Source organism: Triturus cristatus, chromosome 7 (assembly GCF_964204655.1).
Source record: "Triturus cristatus chromosome 7, aTriCri1.1, whole genome shotgun sequence".
NCBI lineage: Eukaryota > Metazoa > Chordata > Amphibia > Caudata > Salamandridae > Triturus > Triturus cristatus.
The window spans coordinates 103,898,963-103,913,850 of NC_140590.1; the positions used below are offsets into that span (position 1 = coordinate 103,898,963).

The 14,888-nt window shown below is 46.3% G+C and overlaps 1 protein-coding gene across 1 annotated transcript in view; it reads left to right on the plus strand.

Moving 5' to 3' along the window:
- LOC146808934 (uncharacterized) overlaps positions 1-10,781 on the plus strand; it is a 46,376-nt gene extending 35,595 nt beyond the window's left edge. Inside the window, exon 4 of the mRNA XM_085615740.1 lies at positions 5,920-10,781. Coding sequence (XP_085471866.1) covers positions 5,920-8,892 — 2,973 coding nt within the window. The 3' untranslated portion in view covers positions 8,893-10,781. The remainder of the gene's footprint in view (positions 1-5,919) is intronic.
- The last annotated feature ends 4,107 nt before the right edge of the window (positions 10,782-14,888 follow it).

Sequence of the window (14,888 nt, forward strand, 5' to 3'; positions counted from 1 at the left end):
ACACTAGCGTCATGTTACGACGACACGCCTGGTTACGAATCTCCGGATTCAAACCTGAGGTACAAAATAACATCCTCAACCAGCCGGTCAACCCCGACTACTTATTCGGGCCAGAGGTTGACACCACCCTAGAAAAAATAAAAAAGGACACAGACACTGCAAAGTCCATGGGGGCTCTCCAAACGCAGACCTTTCGGAGCGGCTCCTTTCGTCGCCCCGGAAATAGAGGAGCAGGTAGAGGACAGGGGTCACAGCAAACCTACAACAAGGGAAACATACAAAGTTCCTACGATAAAAACACCCGGGGTGGATATCGTGGCTCAAGCACAAAGGGCAGAGGACGCGGATACGGCAACACCAGGTCCTTCCCCAAGAACAAACAGTGACGCCCTCTCCCTTCCTCCCGACCACATAACACCTGTCGGGGGAAGGCTACAAAGGTTCCTGTCCACGTGGAACTCCATCACCATGGACAGGTGGGTCAAAGATATTATCAAACACGGTTACTGCCTAGAATTAACCTCAACTCCACCCACAATACCGCCAAAACACCGTCCTATGTCCTCAGAGCACTTAACGCTATTACAGCAGGAAGTGCTAAGTATGCTACAAAAAGGCGCAATAGAGGTCGTACCCGTCCACGAGCAAGGTACGGGGGTGTACTCCCTGTACTTTTTAATACCGAAAAAGGACGGGTCACTCAGACCTATACTAGACCTGAGACCCCTCAACCGCTACATTCTCTCGGAGCATTTCCACATGCTCACCCTGCAACAAGTCCTACCACTGCTCAAACAGGGAGACTTCCTAGCCACGCTAGACCTCAAAGATACGTATTTCCACATACCCATTCACCCATCACACAGGAAATATCTCAGGTTCACTATTCAAGGGCAGCACTACCAATTCAAGGTTCTTCCCTTCGGCGTGACAACAGTGCCCAGAGTTTTCACAAAGTGCCTGGCTACTGTGGCCGCACATCTACGGAGGCAACACATTCATGTCTACCCCTACCTGGACGACTGGCTTGTTCAGGCAAAGTCAGCCCAGCAGTGTGCCAGCCACATGTCCCGCACCATTCACCTTCTTCACAGTCTGGGGTTCTCACTAAATTACCCAAAATCCCATCTCCAACCCGCACACGTACAACAGTACCTAGGTGCGACCATAGACACTCTGGCGGCCACAGCTCAGCCGAATTTAGTGAGAATCAACAGCATGCAAATGCTGATTTCCAAGTTCAAACCCCAACACTCCCTTCCCGCGCGAGTGTTCATGCAGTTGATAGGCATGATGGCCTCCTGCATTTTCATAGTCCCACACGCGAGACTACATATGCGCCCGCTTCAGGAGTGCTTAGCACGTCAATGGAATCGGGCTCAAGGGCACCTAAAAGACCTAGTGTTGGTGAGCGGTCGGGCATACAACTCTCTGCATTGGTGGAATCCACAAAACCTTTGCAAGGGCCGACCGTTCCAAGAGCCTGTTCCACAAATAATACTGACAGCGGACGCGTCTCTCCAGGGATGGGGAGCTCATGTACTCAATTACACAGTGCAGGGACTATGGACAACACAACAAAAGAATATGCACATCAACCTTCTAGAACTGATGGCAATCTTCCTGGCTATGAAAGCATTCAAAGTACACTTGTGCAACAAAGTCGTGTTGATCCGGACGGACAACATGACCGCCATGTACTACATACAGAAGCAGGGAGGAACACACTCTCCACAGTTGTCTCATCTGGCTCAGAGCATGTGGAAGTGGGCCATTCAGAGGAACATGTTCCTCATGGCGGAACACCTCCCCGGCAAGGACAACCAAATGGCGGATCTGCTCAGCAGACACAGCCACCAGATGCACGAGTGGGAGTTACACCCATCAGTACTCCAGCCGTACTTCCAGCAGTGGGGTCATCCAGACATAGACCTATTCGCCACAAGCGAAAACGCAAAATGCCAAAGCTTTGCCGCCAGGTTCCCACATCCGCAGTCGCAGGGCAATGCGATATGGATGAACTGGTCCGGCAGATTTGCGTACGCTTTTCCCCCAGCACCACTGATACCGCTGGTGGCACGCAAACTCAGACAACACTCACTGACACTCGTCCTGGTTGCTCCAACGTGGGCACGCCAACCATGGTACACCACCTTTCTCGAACTTTCCGTGGTGCCGCATCAAAGGCTGCGGATCAAACCCGCGCATTTGACGCAGAACCATGGAGAGATTCAGCACCCAGATCTGCAACAGCTGAACCTGGCAATCTGGCTCCTGAAGTCCTAGAGTTTGGCTACCTAAACCTGCCACCTGACTGTATGGACATCATTAAGGAGGCCAGGAGACCCACTACCAGAGCTTGCTATGCAGCCAAATGGAAAAGATTCGTCATTTATTGCAATAATAATGACATTAACCCGCTAGACGCATCCATCCAAAACATAATTTGTTACCTCTTACACCTATACCGATGCAATCTGGCATACACCTCAATACGTGTCCATTTGACCACAATATCAGCCTATCTCCAGAACAGGCAGTACCTCTCTTTATTCAGAGTGCCAGCCATCAAAGCATTCTTGGAAGGACTCAAACGAGTAATTCCTCCAAGCCACCCACCAGCTCCAATGTGGAACCTCAACTTGGTCCTCACACGCCTGATGGGTCCACCCTGCGAACCTCTACACTCATGCGAGATTCAATTCCTCACCTGGAAAGTAGCTTTCCTAGTAGCAATCACTTCTTTGAGGAGAGTTAGTGAACTCCAGGCACTAACCGTTCAAGAGCCATTTATACAGGTTCACGCCAACAGGGTCGTACTACGTACCAACCCCAAATTCATGCCCAAGGTGATATCGCAGTTCCACATGAATCAAACTATTGAACTGCCTGTTTTCTTTCAAAACCCACAAACTGTCGCAGAAAGAGCACTCCATACACTAGATGTAAAGAGAGCCCTCATGTACTATATCGACAGGACTAAGGTCTTTAGGAAGACTAAACAACTTTTCGTTGCCTTTGCCCCACACCACAAAGGTAACGCTATCTCCAAAGCAGGTATAGCCAGATGGATCGTTAAATGTATTCAAATTTGCTATCAAAAGGCTAAACGCACAATAACGATTCCCCCACGAGCCCACTCAACACGTAAGTTAGGGGCCTCCATGGCTTTCCTGGGAAACATTCCTTTGCATGATATATGTAGAGCAGCCACCTGGTCCACTACACACACATTTACCAAACACTATTGTGTAGATGTGCAATCAAAACAGCAGGCAGCTGTAGGACAGGCTGTTCTCAAAACTCTTTTTCAGACCGCTGCAGCTGGCACTGGTAGCCGCCGCTAATAGGAGGTACTGCTATGTATTCTATGCACAGATATGAATTCAGCAGCCCACATGCCTCGAACTGAATATGCTACTTACCAGTATGCATCTGTTCTTGGCATGTAGGGCTGCTGACATTCATATCGCCCTCCCTCCTCCCCGGCGCCTGTAGCAGCTGCAGCTCTCAGAATTACTGTAAGCATGGTCATCACTTTCTGTATCTACTCCATCACTGCCACAATGGTGAAAAACAATCTGAGGATGGAGAGGATGCCCATGCGCACTGTAGTCCAGGGGAGGAGTCACCTATCCCAGGATACTTCAAAGACTCTTCCAGGACAACAACTTGCAAACATCCGGACCCAACACTAGGCGGCGATCTATGCACAGATATGAATGTCAGCAGCCCTACATGCCAAGAACAGATGCATACTGGTAAGTAGCATATTCAATATTCATAGGGCCAAAGGTAACACTAACAGTAAAATTGTGTTGAAAAGTAAGGATTGGGTTTAAAGAATTGTTAACGAAATGGGGGCACAGAAGTAAATTAAAAAAGTTTGGAGGGTTAATGTAAATATTAGTAGTTAAGATTAATGGGATAAAGTTAAATGACGGCACGGGGCACCATGGGTCTCTCATAAATTAATTAGAAGAAAAAGAAAATTCTGATATTAATATATGAATTCGAAAATACTCTGTGGTTCTTTAAGAAATAGCTGAAAAATAGCTGTCTAGCATCATTCACTCTGGAAATAAAAGCACAGAGATGATTGCCCCCCCCACTGGGACTATAATACTCCCCACATGTAGAATAGTAATCCTCCACTGGGAGAAGAATTATCCTCCACTCTGAGATTAGCATCCCTTCACTCTCTAATAATCTCTGACTCGTAACTAATAATACCCAGAACAATAAATGTAGAATATTCACTCCGAGATGAATCACTTGGAGAATAATAGTGCCCCGGCATAGAATAATGCTCCAACTAGGAAAATAGTAATCTCTGTTAGAGGAATATTCACTTGGAGAATCATAATCACTGCACAGCCAATAATAATCCCCTTTGAGAGAATGATCACATGGAGAATAATCATCCGGAGAATAATTGTTTCCTCTCGCAGACTAATTTTCCCCACTTTAAGAATAATGATATCCACTGTGTTGGCAATGATCTCCTCTCTAACAACTATGATCGCCACTGGGAGAACGATCACTTGTATGTTGATCTTCTGGAGAAAAATTGACCCCAATCGGAGAATAATAGTTCCCATTCTGAGAAAGATAGTCCCTATTCTGAGAATAATAAGCCCCACTTGGAGAATAATGGTCCCAGTTTGGAGAATAATGGTCCCAGTTTGGAGAATAATGGTCCCAGTTTGGAGAATAATGGTCCCCGTTTGGAGAATAATGGTCCCCGTTTGGAGAATAATAGTCGCCGTTTGGAAAACAATAGTCCCCACTTGGAGAACAATAGTCCCCACTTGGAGAACAATAGTCCCCACTTGGAGAACAATAGTCCCCACTTGGAGAACAATAGTCCCCACTTGGAGAACAATAGTCCCCACTTGGAGAACAATAGTCCCCACTTGGAGAACAATAGTCCCCACTTGGAGAACAATAGTCCCCACTTGGAGAACAATAGTCCCCACTTAGAAAACAATAGTCTCAACCCAGGGAAAGAATATTCAAAAGAATAATCAGTCAGAGAATTTTTGCTCTGGATCTTAATCTTGAAGTGATCAATGGCTCTGAAAAAAAACATGAAAACCTATGAAGTAGTCAATCGGGGTACTATGCATGTTTTGCTTTTTTTTTTTTTTAAACCACTGCATGGAGGAAGTTAACTCAAGGTTGGATGCCCACAACTTTTAGCTGGACTACTCAATTCTTCTTCTTCTACCTTATTCCTAGCAGTCTTGGAGTGATGTAATCTTCTCATGACACTGGAGGGAGGATTATTGGAACAGAGCGTGTGCTCAGTTACGTTTGTGTCTTTTCTAGTACAGTATTAGTGACACTCCGTTTATAGTCAACCCATCCACAAACCTGTAGCTCTAAACACTTAGAGAAGATGGAGAATGGGTATGTACAGTAGTTATTCTTTCACTGAGAATTCAAAGCAGTCAGATTAGCCCTGGGGGAAACATGTCCTGGTCCTTAGCAAATTCATCCCATGAGTCTGGAGAATGGGCGCTAAGCACCAGAGGTGCAAGACTAGCTACAGGGAGTTACTTCTACTTCCTCGCTCTTCTGCCTATGTACATGACCCTATTGCCCCTTATATTTCTCCTAGTGCATTCTTACCTCTTTACCTTGAGGGCATTTTGGACTAAGGCTTGCACATTACAAATTCCATCACACCCTTAATGGCTTTTCTAAACACATACTCTTGAGTATGTGTTTAAGAACGCCTACTCGTTTGGTCTCTTGCACACATAGTCACACAGTCGTTAGTCACTTAATTATACAGACTCTATTCCCTAGTGAAACAGTGGGCTGCTTCCTCTTTGCAAGAGGACACGTCTTCTTGGGAGTACTGCAGCTGGCAAAAAGTACCTCATTAACCTTTTTTTCTTTTTCTTTCTGTAGGAAAACAAGGAGGGCTGCCCTTCTTGGGACCTTCTGCATACCTCTGACTCCAGCTGTGATGAATCTGTGGAGACCCACGTTGTGGAGCCTGTGGTCCGGCTGAATGACGCTGAGATTCTGAAGAGGGAAGAGGTGATGAATCCCCATCTTGGGGCTCTACCTCAGCGGAAGAAGCTTGATGTGGGGCAGCAGGTCGCAAAGTTTTCCATCTCCAAAGGGCTGCGCAAGCGTCTCTGCACCTATGGAGTAGTCCTTGGTGGCAAGCCTGACCTGTGGAACAATGCCTACAAAGCTGCACTAATGGCCTTGCAGAAGAAGGGCAAAGGGAATAGAGGACGTGGCCGAGGCCGTGCAGGGTCTCGCTCAGCAACAGGGCCTCGAGGTCCCCGAGGTAGAAGGCCCCGTCAGCAGGACAGTGGTCCAAGAGATATCCAAACCACTAGAGGGGTTGGAATGGAATGTCTTGAAGATTCAGTCTTACAAGGCAGTGAGAACAGTTCTAGGGAGCAGGAAAATTCATACAATGAATGGCTCTCTTCAAATCCTGGCTACCCATGTTCACAAGACCCGATAGATCAACGAAAAGAAATGGAAGAGGTCTCCAGCACACAGCCATTGATCTCTGATGACCCCTCTAGGCATTTGTGCCAGAAATGTGGGCAGAGTTTTCGCCGTATGTGCAACCTAGACAAGCATGTCTGTTTGAGGGTGGCTTGGAAGAATACCTCTGTCAGAGGTAGACGTGGGAGACCACGGAAGGCTTTTAACATGGGCCCAGCCGTCACTACTACTAGTGGTGATAAACACACATCTGCATCAGAAACTGGTGAAAAGCGAGGCTCTGGGATAGCGAGGACGCGAGGTGCCTTCACTGAAGTAGGGTCAAAACCAACTCGAGCCCCTGAGCGTGAAAACAGCTGCCCATCCTCCCCTAACATCCCGTTGGGTGAGAGCATAGGCAATACAGTGCCGGACACAGTCGATATGATTACCCTGGAGAAAATGTGTATTCGAGCCCAGACTGAGCTGAAGCAGCTGCAGAAAAACTTGCAGGGCAAAGGTCTGGATCCACCCCCTGTGGCAGCAGGTTTAAATTTCACCATGCCCGTCCAGGTGGGCCGGCGAGTCCAAAATCCTCCACAAACATCACAAGGCAAACCATCTCAACAACCGTCACAAGGCAAGAAAAAAGTCTTAGTGGTTGAAGTATTAGCACCAGAAGACGCAGAGGTTGGTACATCTCCCTCGGGTGCTGTTCGGGTGTCCTCAACTAACCGATCAAACTTCAAAGGCAAAAATGTGTATAGTGTTGTCAGCCACCTGAATGGCTATGTCAGACCATGGAGTACCACGCCAGCAACTTTCATGTGTGATCACTGTGGGCGCCAGTTCATGCGTAAGTGCAACCTGGACAAGCATGTGTGCTGGGATATGGATCCCAAATTCTCAGGCCTCAAAGGTGTCCTGCGGCGGCTTGCTCCAGAAACGTACCCTGACCAGTCAGTAGGGCAGATGGCTAGTCCAGCAACCATCCAGCCTGATGCCTCTATAGAGGGAGAAACTGCTGGCCCAAGTGACCAAGGACACCTTGTACAGAAAATCCCACAGACCAAAATCACAGCACCTCTGGACAAATCCAAAACTGGTGAGAATCAAAGTCTTGCTACCGCAGAGGTCCGGAGTACTGTGAAGAGTAAATTTAAGTGTCAGCAGTGCTTCCGTACGTTTCTACGCAACTGTGACTTTGCCACACACTTAAGGTGGCATGCAAAGGAAGCAGAGTTTCTGCAGCTAACAAACCAAATCCGCAAACTGCAGGAGACGATCGGGGAACGCCCACCAAGTCCCAAGCCATCAATGGACTGGCAAACTCCACAAGCTAGTCCAATGAAAGTAAGGAGGGTCAGCTCTAGTATGTCAACATCAACATACCCCTGGCTGGGGCAATCCGGAGGTACCACAGAGCATAAACCTTTCTCATGTGATGAATGCGGACGTGAGTTTGTGCACAAGTGTAACCTTGCCCGCCATCTCCACATGCATATGGAGACCAACTTCTCGATTACTAAAGAAGATGATGAAGGTGAAAGCTCTGACCTCTCTCTTGGCATGTCCTCTCTTTCGGGTACTGAAATGGCTGGCCTCTTCAGCCCAGATTCCGACTTTGGAAGTGCTGACATTGGAACATACCAGCAAACGTGCTTCCAAGAGGAGATGGATCCCGTGCAAGAGGATGGACAGGACGAGGAGGATGAGACAGCTGCCAATTCGCAGTCCGATTTTGAGGTAGTGGTGAAGACAGAAGAGGATTGTGACTTTTTTGAAGATAACCCTTACCGCCACGATCAGGCTCAAGAGAAGGATGAAGGTTTCATGGTTGTCAAGGTACCCCGGGAAGATGGACAGGGAAGCAAAACCGTGATGATGGACATCAAGGACTTCGCAAAGTTCCAAAATCCAGAGGCAACCCCGAGCAGTGACTGGTCCTTTCCGGAGGACACAGACAGTTTGAACATCAACATAAAGATGGAGTATCCTGGGAGTGTTAGGGTGCTGTCTTACCACACAAACCCTTGGTACAGATTGATCCAAAAGTCAGCCACTGATATAACTTGGCGCCTGAAGACTAAGAGGCGCTATGAATGCCGAGACTGTGGTGCTCTCTTTGGCTTAGCCTCTCAGCTGAAGAGGCACCGCAGAAGGAAAAAGAGGCAATACCGGATTCACCGCTGTGATTGCAGGAAGGTGTTCCGGGGGCGGCTGCACTTCTTGCGGCACCAGCTGCAGCATCTGGAGACCACCGTCTTCATCTGTGCCACCTGCGGGCGGTCCCTGACGGGTCACCAGCAGCTCCTCAGCCACGGATGGGTACACCCAAATGTTTCACGCTTCCAATGCTCCTGTGGAGTCGAGTTCAGGCGCCTCCCCAGCTATCTCTGGCACACTCTGCCGAGTATACAGCGCCGCCGATGAAGCTTCCAAGTGAGGTTGTGGAAATGAAACCTATGGAATTCCCCCTTCTGTTGCACTCCCCGCAGCACTTTTCCTGACAGTCATAAAAGATGTTCTAGCTTTAAACTTATCAGAAAAGCCTCCCACCCCAAACAGCTGACAGGCTGATCTTATAGTGGAGCTATGGGCAGAGATCTGATCTCAACACTTAGTTGACTCTGAAAACCTGGAGATCCGCCTTTAACCCGGATCCCCCACTTGACAAACACGTGCTCCTAATCCACATGCCTGGGTTCCTCTAGCTGTTCAAACCGGAAGCATTTACAAACTAACCAATCCCACTGCTACAAAACTCTACACACCGGAAGTCATTTAGTTTGCTTTAAAGATTGATGCAATATGTGTTTGGAAATGAAATAACTCCAGACAAGTGGAAGATTTAGGCGCCCCTGATCTTGCTCGGTGGCGCCTCTAGCTGAGAAGCTACATAAATGCTCCAAGTTGAGTTGTAATTCTAGCCGGTAGGCAAAGCTGTGTTTTTCTGCTGCCACCCAGATATAAATGTCATGACTCCCACAGTGACTGCACAGGCTTCCTACACCATCTGTGGGTCATGCTACCACAAAAAATCAAGGAATGCTGTAAATGTACATAGTATAGTTTGGTGTTTTTGTTTTGTATTCGAGTGCATCGCTCTCCTGTTGCCATGTTAGGTTTGCGTTGTTGCCTCGTCAAAGGGCAAAGAGGCTTTATCTAGGACCGTGCCAAACTTCTTGCCACCTGCGCCTCAGAAAAAGGAGTTCGGCTACGGGGATCCATGGCACAAGGATATAACTTGCTTTGCTTTTATGGCCTGCACCCTGTCACCTCACACTCTGTTTAAAAAGCAGGGTGGTTTGGGACTAAAAGGAGGTTCACGGGGAACAACAACCAGGAATGAATGATGTTGATAACTTTAGCTCAGGTCAGCGTTTGGGCTCGTGCTTTAAATGAGCTCTCAGTTGGAAGGTGACCAGTCCGCTTGTTGTTAAACAAGGTTTTTTTTCCAATAATTCATTCTTGTGCCTTCTGATTCTCAAAAGGAGCGCCGATGTGAGCTCCTGTGTTTTTGCCTTTTTGAGCACCTCGCTGGTGCATTGTGGGTAACCTGTGGGGAACTTGGCAAATACCCTCCCTAGACCACTTTATGGTAAAGTTTCCTGCAGGCTACAAAGATCCGTCTAGGATCTCAATTACCCATGGTGCACTGAGCGGTATCTCAAGATGGCGCTGACAGTGGCCGATTGCACCTCCTGTTTTCTGCCAGTTTAAGAAGAGAGCACATCTGGAGGTGGTAGTGGGTCGAGTTTAAAATCAAGATTGAGGTTCCAGGGAGGGGCCTGTAACAGCAAGATAGTTACTAGCAAAGTACATGACATCAAAAATGTTAAAATCATTGATCTAAAGTGTCCAACATATGTTCATTTTGCAACCGTGTTTTTTGTACTTTGATGTACTGTCCTGATTGTACGACTATAGCAATTCAAACACATCATTCTGTTAAAATACTAGATGTTAATAGACCCACAAATTAATTTAGCACATTTTTGAATAAACATTGTGGGATAGTTTAATCCCAAATTCAGCTTATACCTATTTTGTGTTTTCTTGGGTGATTGATGATGGAAACAAAGAATTTGTTAGCAGGCAAGGGCAACCATTTATTTCAGTAGGGGTGTGTTGAAAGTTGTATTTCAGTTTGGCACTTTTTGGTTCTATTGAAAAATAAAAATGGTTGCAAAAGATTTACAAACGCTGCAGAAATCTGTTTTCACTGTGGCATTTCCTGTGCATTCTTATCACAGTTTGTTATTATTTGAATGTCCTTTCTTTTGTTTCACCAAAATAAAAGGATGGGGTGAGGAATTACAGACTTTGGGCCCTTATTACTGTACTGATCGATAGTGGTGGTCTGACGACAGCCACCCTGCGGGACCACCCACAGTATTAATATTGCGGCAATCGGACCGCCACAAGACCGCCGGGAGCAAGAGTCCTGCTGGGCCTGCTGTCTTTTACTGACAGGAATATGCTGGCGGTGCCGCAGCTGGTACTGCCAAGCATATTCTGAGTTGACATTTCATCGACCTTTTCAGGGCAGTGAACCCGCCATGAAAAGATTAGCGGAATGGCAACAAAGGTGGCCCTAACAGGGCTTCCTCCTGGATTTGGACCTGTGGGATCATGTGGGGGTGTGGAGGGTGGGGGACGGCTCACAGGTAGTGTCCCTCTGGATTTGCGCCCCCCATTTCCACATAATGCAGGAAGGTGCAACCGGCGCTCTGACTGCAACGGTCTGCATGAAAGGCTCTTCTATAAGCCTAGCAGACCACCGCCATCACCCCGCTTAAAGACCGCCTGCCAGACCAGGATATAACTCCTGAACTTGCTTTGGCGGTCCTACAGCGGACGGCGCGTTGTACCGTCTGCTGTAGGACCGCCAAAGTCGTAATAAGGCCCTTAGTGTATGTACACACTTAAATAGGATTGCGTCAATTAGGTAGCTTAGCAGTTTAATGCATCTGTTATATCTGCAACATTACTAACCAGCAAGGTCTTGGCAGTAAGCATTTTGTATGAAATAACTTCATCTTAAAAAAAAATAAACTTTAATTTTGGTTTCAAAGCACAAAGAAAAAGTACATCATAAACAGCATTTATTCTACGATCCAGTAATCATCATTAAGTCTCAATAGAGTTATAATAACATTTTCACATTACAATTGGCATGTGGTAACTAGGTCTCCTAGGTTAACTCTTATTAAACTGTGAATTGTGTATAGGCAATTTCTTTACGATTGCAAGTATTCACAGTGTCAGTTCAATCAAGATTTCAGGCTCATGCAAACTTTTAGTGACAGATACTTTTCAGGCCTTCACTCACTCATACACTGCGTTCTCTTTCCCATTTTTACAAATAGTTGCATAGAGGATTTCAAATATCTTTAGTTAGGGAATTCTGAAGAAGAAACAGTGCATACGTGTCGGCACCATCACTGCAATGTGAAGCCGTTGACAATGACGGCAGCATATCACCGCCTTGCGTTTCACCAGCAATAACCCCATAACCCCATTGCCACATTCTGCATGATGAAGCTGATAGGTCTTTGACACAGTCCAAGGAATGCCTTAGCAGAGAAACTTCTCAGGCTTCCTCAATCTTGTCCGCGAGTGTAGCAAAGATATCGCACTAGAATGTCGCGATTCAAGTGTACAACCATGCTGGGTGTAGGAAGTCTGCATCTGGGTAATTACAGTGCTAACATCTAGTTATTTCAAAACCAAATGATTCAAGCTCCACTGCTCCATATTAAAGTCTGTGTAGAAATTTATACTGGAGATCTTATGTCTGATATTTAAAGATAGAGCTTTGGTTGTGTGTAACAGAAGTGCCATTGCTCATTTTCAGTGGAGACCAGATCAGCGTTCCAGGGTTGTCTAGCCGGAAGCACTCTCAGAAGCCTAATACATATAGCTCATTTGTATAATTTGTGTGGGGTGTGGGCTAGTATTACCAATTAATTGTGCAAAACAGTGTAGCTCTGAGGTTCTGCAGGGTGTGTTGTGAAGGAGCACCGAAGTGTGCTTCACATTCAAAAATATACAAAGATGTTAAGAGGTTTGTGTGACCCGCTGCTTTCCAACTAGTGAACAGGAAGGTGCTTCCCGAGTGGGTATCCTTCTTGTGAGTCGGCCCTAATCTAGCCAGCTGGAGCTGAACCTCAGGCTCTGATGTAAGCGGAATATGCAGGTTGTCCACTAGCAGCTCAGATGCATACAACGTTCAGTATTACTCTGCGCTGCAAGGAGGTGCTATGCCTACAGCATACAAGCCATCACATCTGTCTACTTCTGGGGCCTTTGGAAGTGGGCAAGATTATATTAAATGTATACGGGACACAGCTTCTCTCTCAGCCTCTACATAGTATTGCTTGGGCGTTGAATGATACAAGTAGTGAGTCAGGCGTGTTTGTGCAGAATAGAAATACAGCTGAAGACGGTGCACCAAAAATCCCTCCATGTGAGAAGGTAATAAGAGAATCTACCCGATCGGTTCCACCTAGTCATAAGTGACCGTAAATGTCTAAAAAAGGCCAAGGACAAAGGTTGGGGATAGTAATAAAAAGTTTTACGAGTTTATGTAAAATAATAATTTTTATGTTTGGAGTTAGCCAAGACCATTTGTGTTTTTTTATCTAAGTGTGTATATATATATGATATACTTAAAAGGGCTGTTAGCTAGATCTTTTCATCCATTGGTCTGTTGTTGTGTTATTCATATTGTGCCTCCACACACTACAGCATTGGGCAATGGGTCAGCCTACTTCAGTCACTGGCTAAATTCACATTGAGTGACAAACCTTTGCTGTTTCACAAGGAGCACATCCATACACAAGATAGTTCCCTTCAGTACCAATTAATTGTGCATTTCAGTACACGTGTTTTTGTTGTTACATTATTATTACTTTAGTGTTGCATTTTTATTTAGAGCCTGATGTGAAAGCATGATGCTTTCTGCCAGCTCTTAATGTTGATTTTGATGTGTATAATATGCACAGGATCCCTCGAACAACAGCAGTAGCCAACATGTTCCATCTATGTTGACATCTAGCGCCAAGATGCTCCCTGGAGTGATAGCTGCGCTATATAAATGTACTTTCCATTCCATTCCAACACAGGGCACAATGAAGCTTTATCAGTTCCTGCCTCCTGCTACTGCTCTTATAAATTCCTTTTGGGGTTGCATTTGTTTATGTGATTGTTGCTATTTCACAGCATACCAGACTGTGTCCATTTGACACTTTCTTTATTAAAATGATCTTCTATTTAGAATGTACATTATGAAGTGCATTTATAACCGCACTCCTGTATGACTTGCTGGCTCGTATTTCCATTGAGGAGTACCGTTATTCTTGAAACCAATTTAGTTTGTGTCCTTATTTGGATTTCTAGTTTGCTTTCAGGGCTCTTGTTAGAACTGAGGTCTCTAGTTTGCAGAGGTAGATACTTTTAACCAAATAGGGACCCTTGCTTCTAAGTCGGGGAAAGGGGATTACACTACTGGACAACCCCTGCTCACCCCCTTGGTAGCTTGGCACGAGTGGACAGGCTTATCTCAAAGGCAGTGGGTTAAGCATTTGTGAACACACACAGTAATACAGTGAAAACACTACAGATGGACACCACACAGGTTTTAAAAAAATGAGTATTCTTTATATAGACTTAACACAAGACCACAAACGACAACAATTCACAATACTGAACTCAAAATAGACTTAAAGATGGTAGAAGTCACTTAGTTCAAGTTGATGATAAATGCGACACAGTTCTCACAAAAGTACCTGGTTGCGTAACGCAAAACAAACAAAAGGTTCGCAGGGATGGAGTTGCGTCGGTTCCTCGCTTTGGGGGAGACGATGTGTCGCACCTCAATTCTTGCGCAGAGTAGGGGATGCGTCTTGGTCCTTACCGAAGAGGAGGTGATGCGTTCAGTCTTGTACTGAGTTCAGGTTACGATGCCACAAGATGGCGCCTCTATGCGACAATCCAGTGCGATGCGATAAGATGGCGCCCTTGATGCGACGACATGAAGACGATGCTTGCACGCCCAGCGATGAACTCTGTAACTTTGGAGCCGCGACATGGCCCTGCAACACGCTTCTCCGGTGATGCGTCAGGTAACAGCTTTGACGAAGGCACGCTTCTCTGGTGATGTGGCAGCAACCTCTGCGGCAGCGACACGCTTCTCCTGTGATGCGACGGCAACAACTGTGACAAGCTTCATCTCGTTGAGTCGCGCTTCCAGCTCCCAGCGACACGCAGGCTTCTGCAGACAGGATTCCCAGCAAGTAAATTCAGAGGGGAGCTGGTGGTGAACTCTTTTCTCCCTAAAACTTCAGCAGGAGGCAAGCACAAGTTCAAGCCCTTGGCGTAATTCTCTGCAAGATGATGAAAGTTCTTTGAAAGATTCTTCTCCT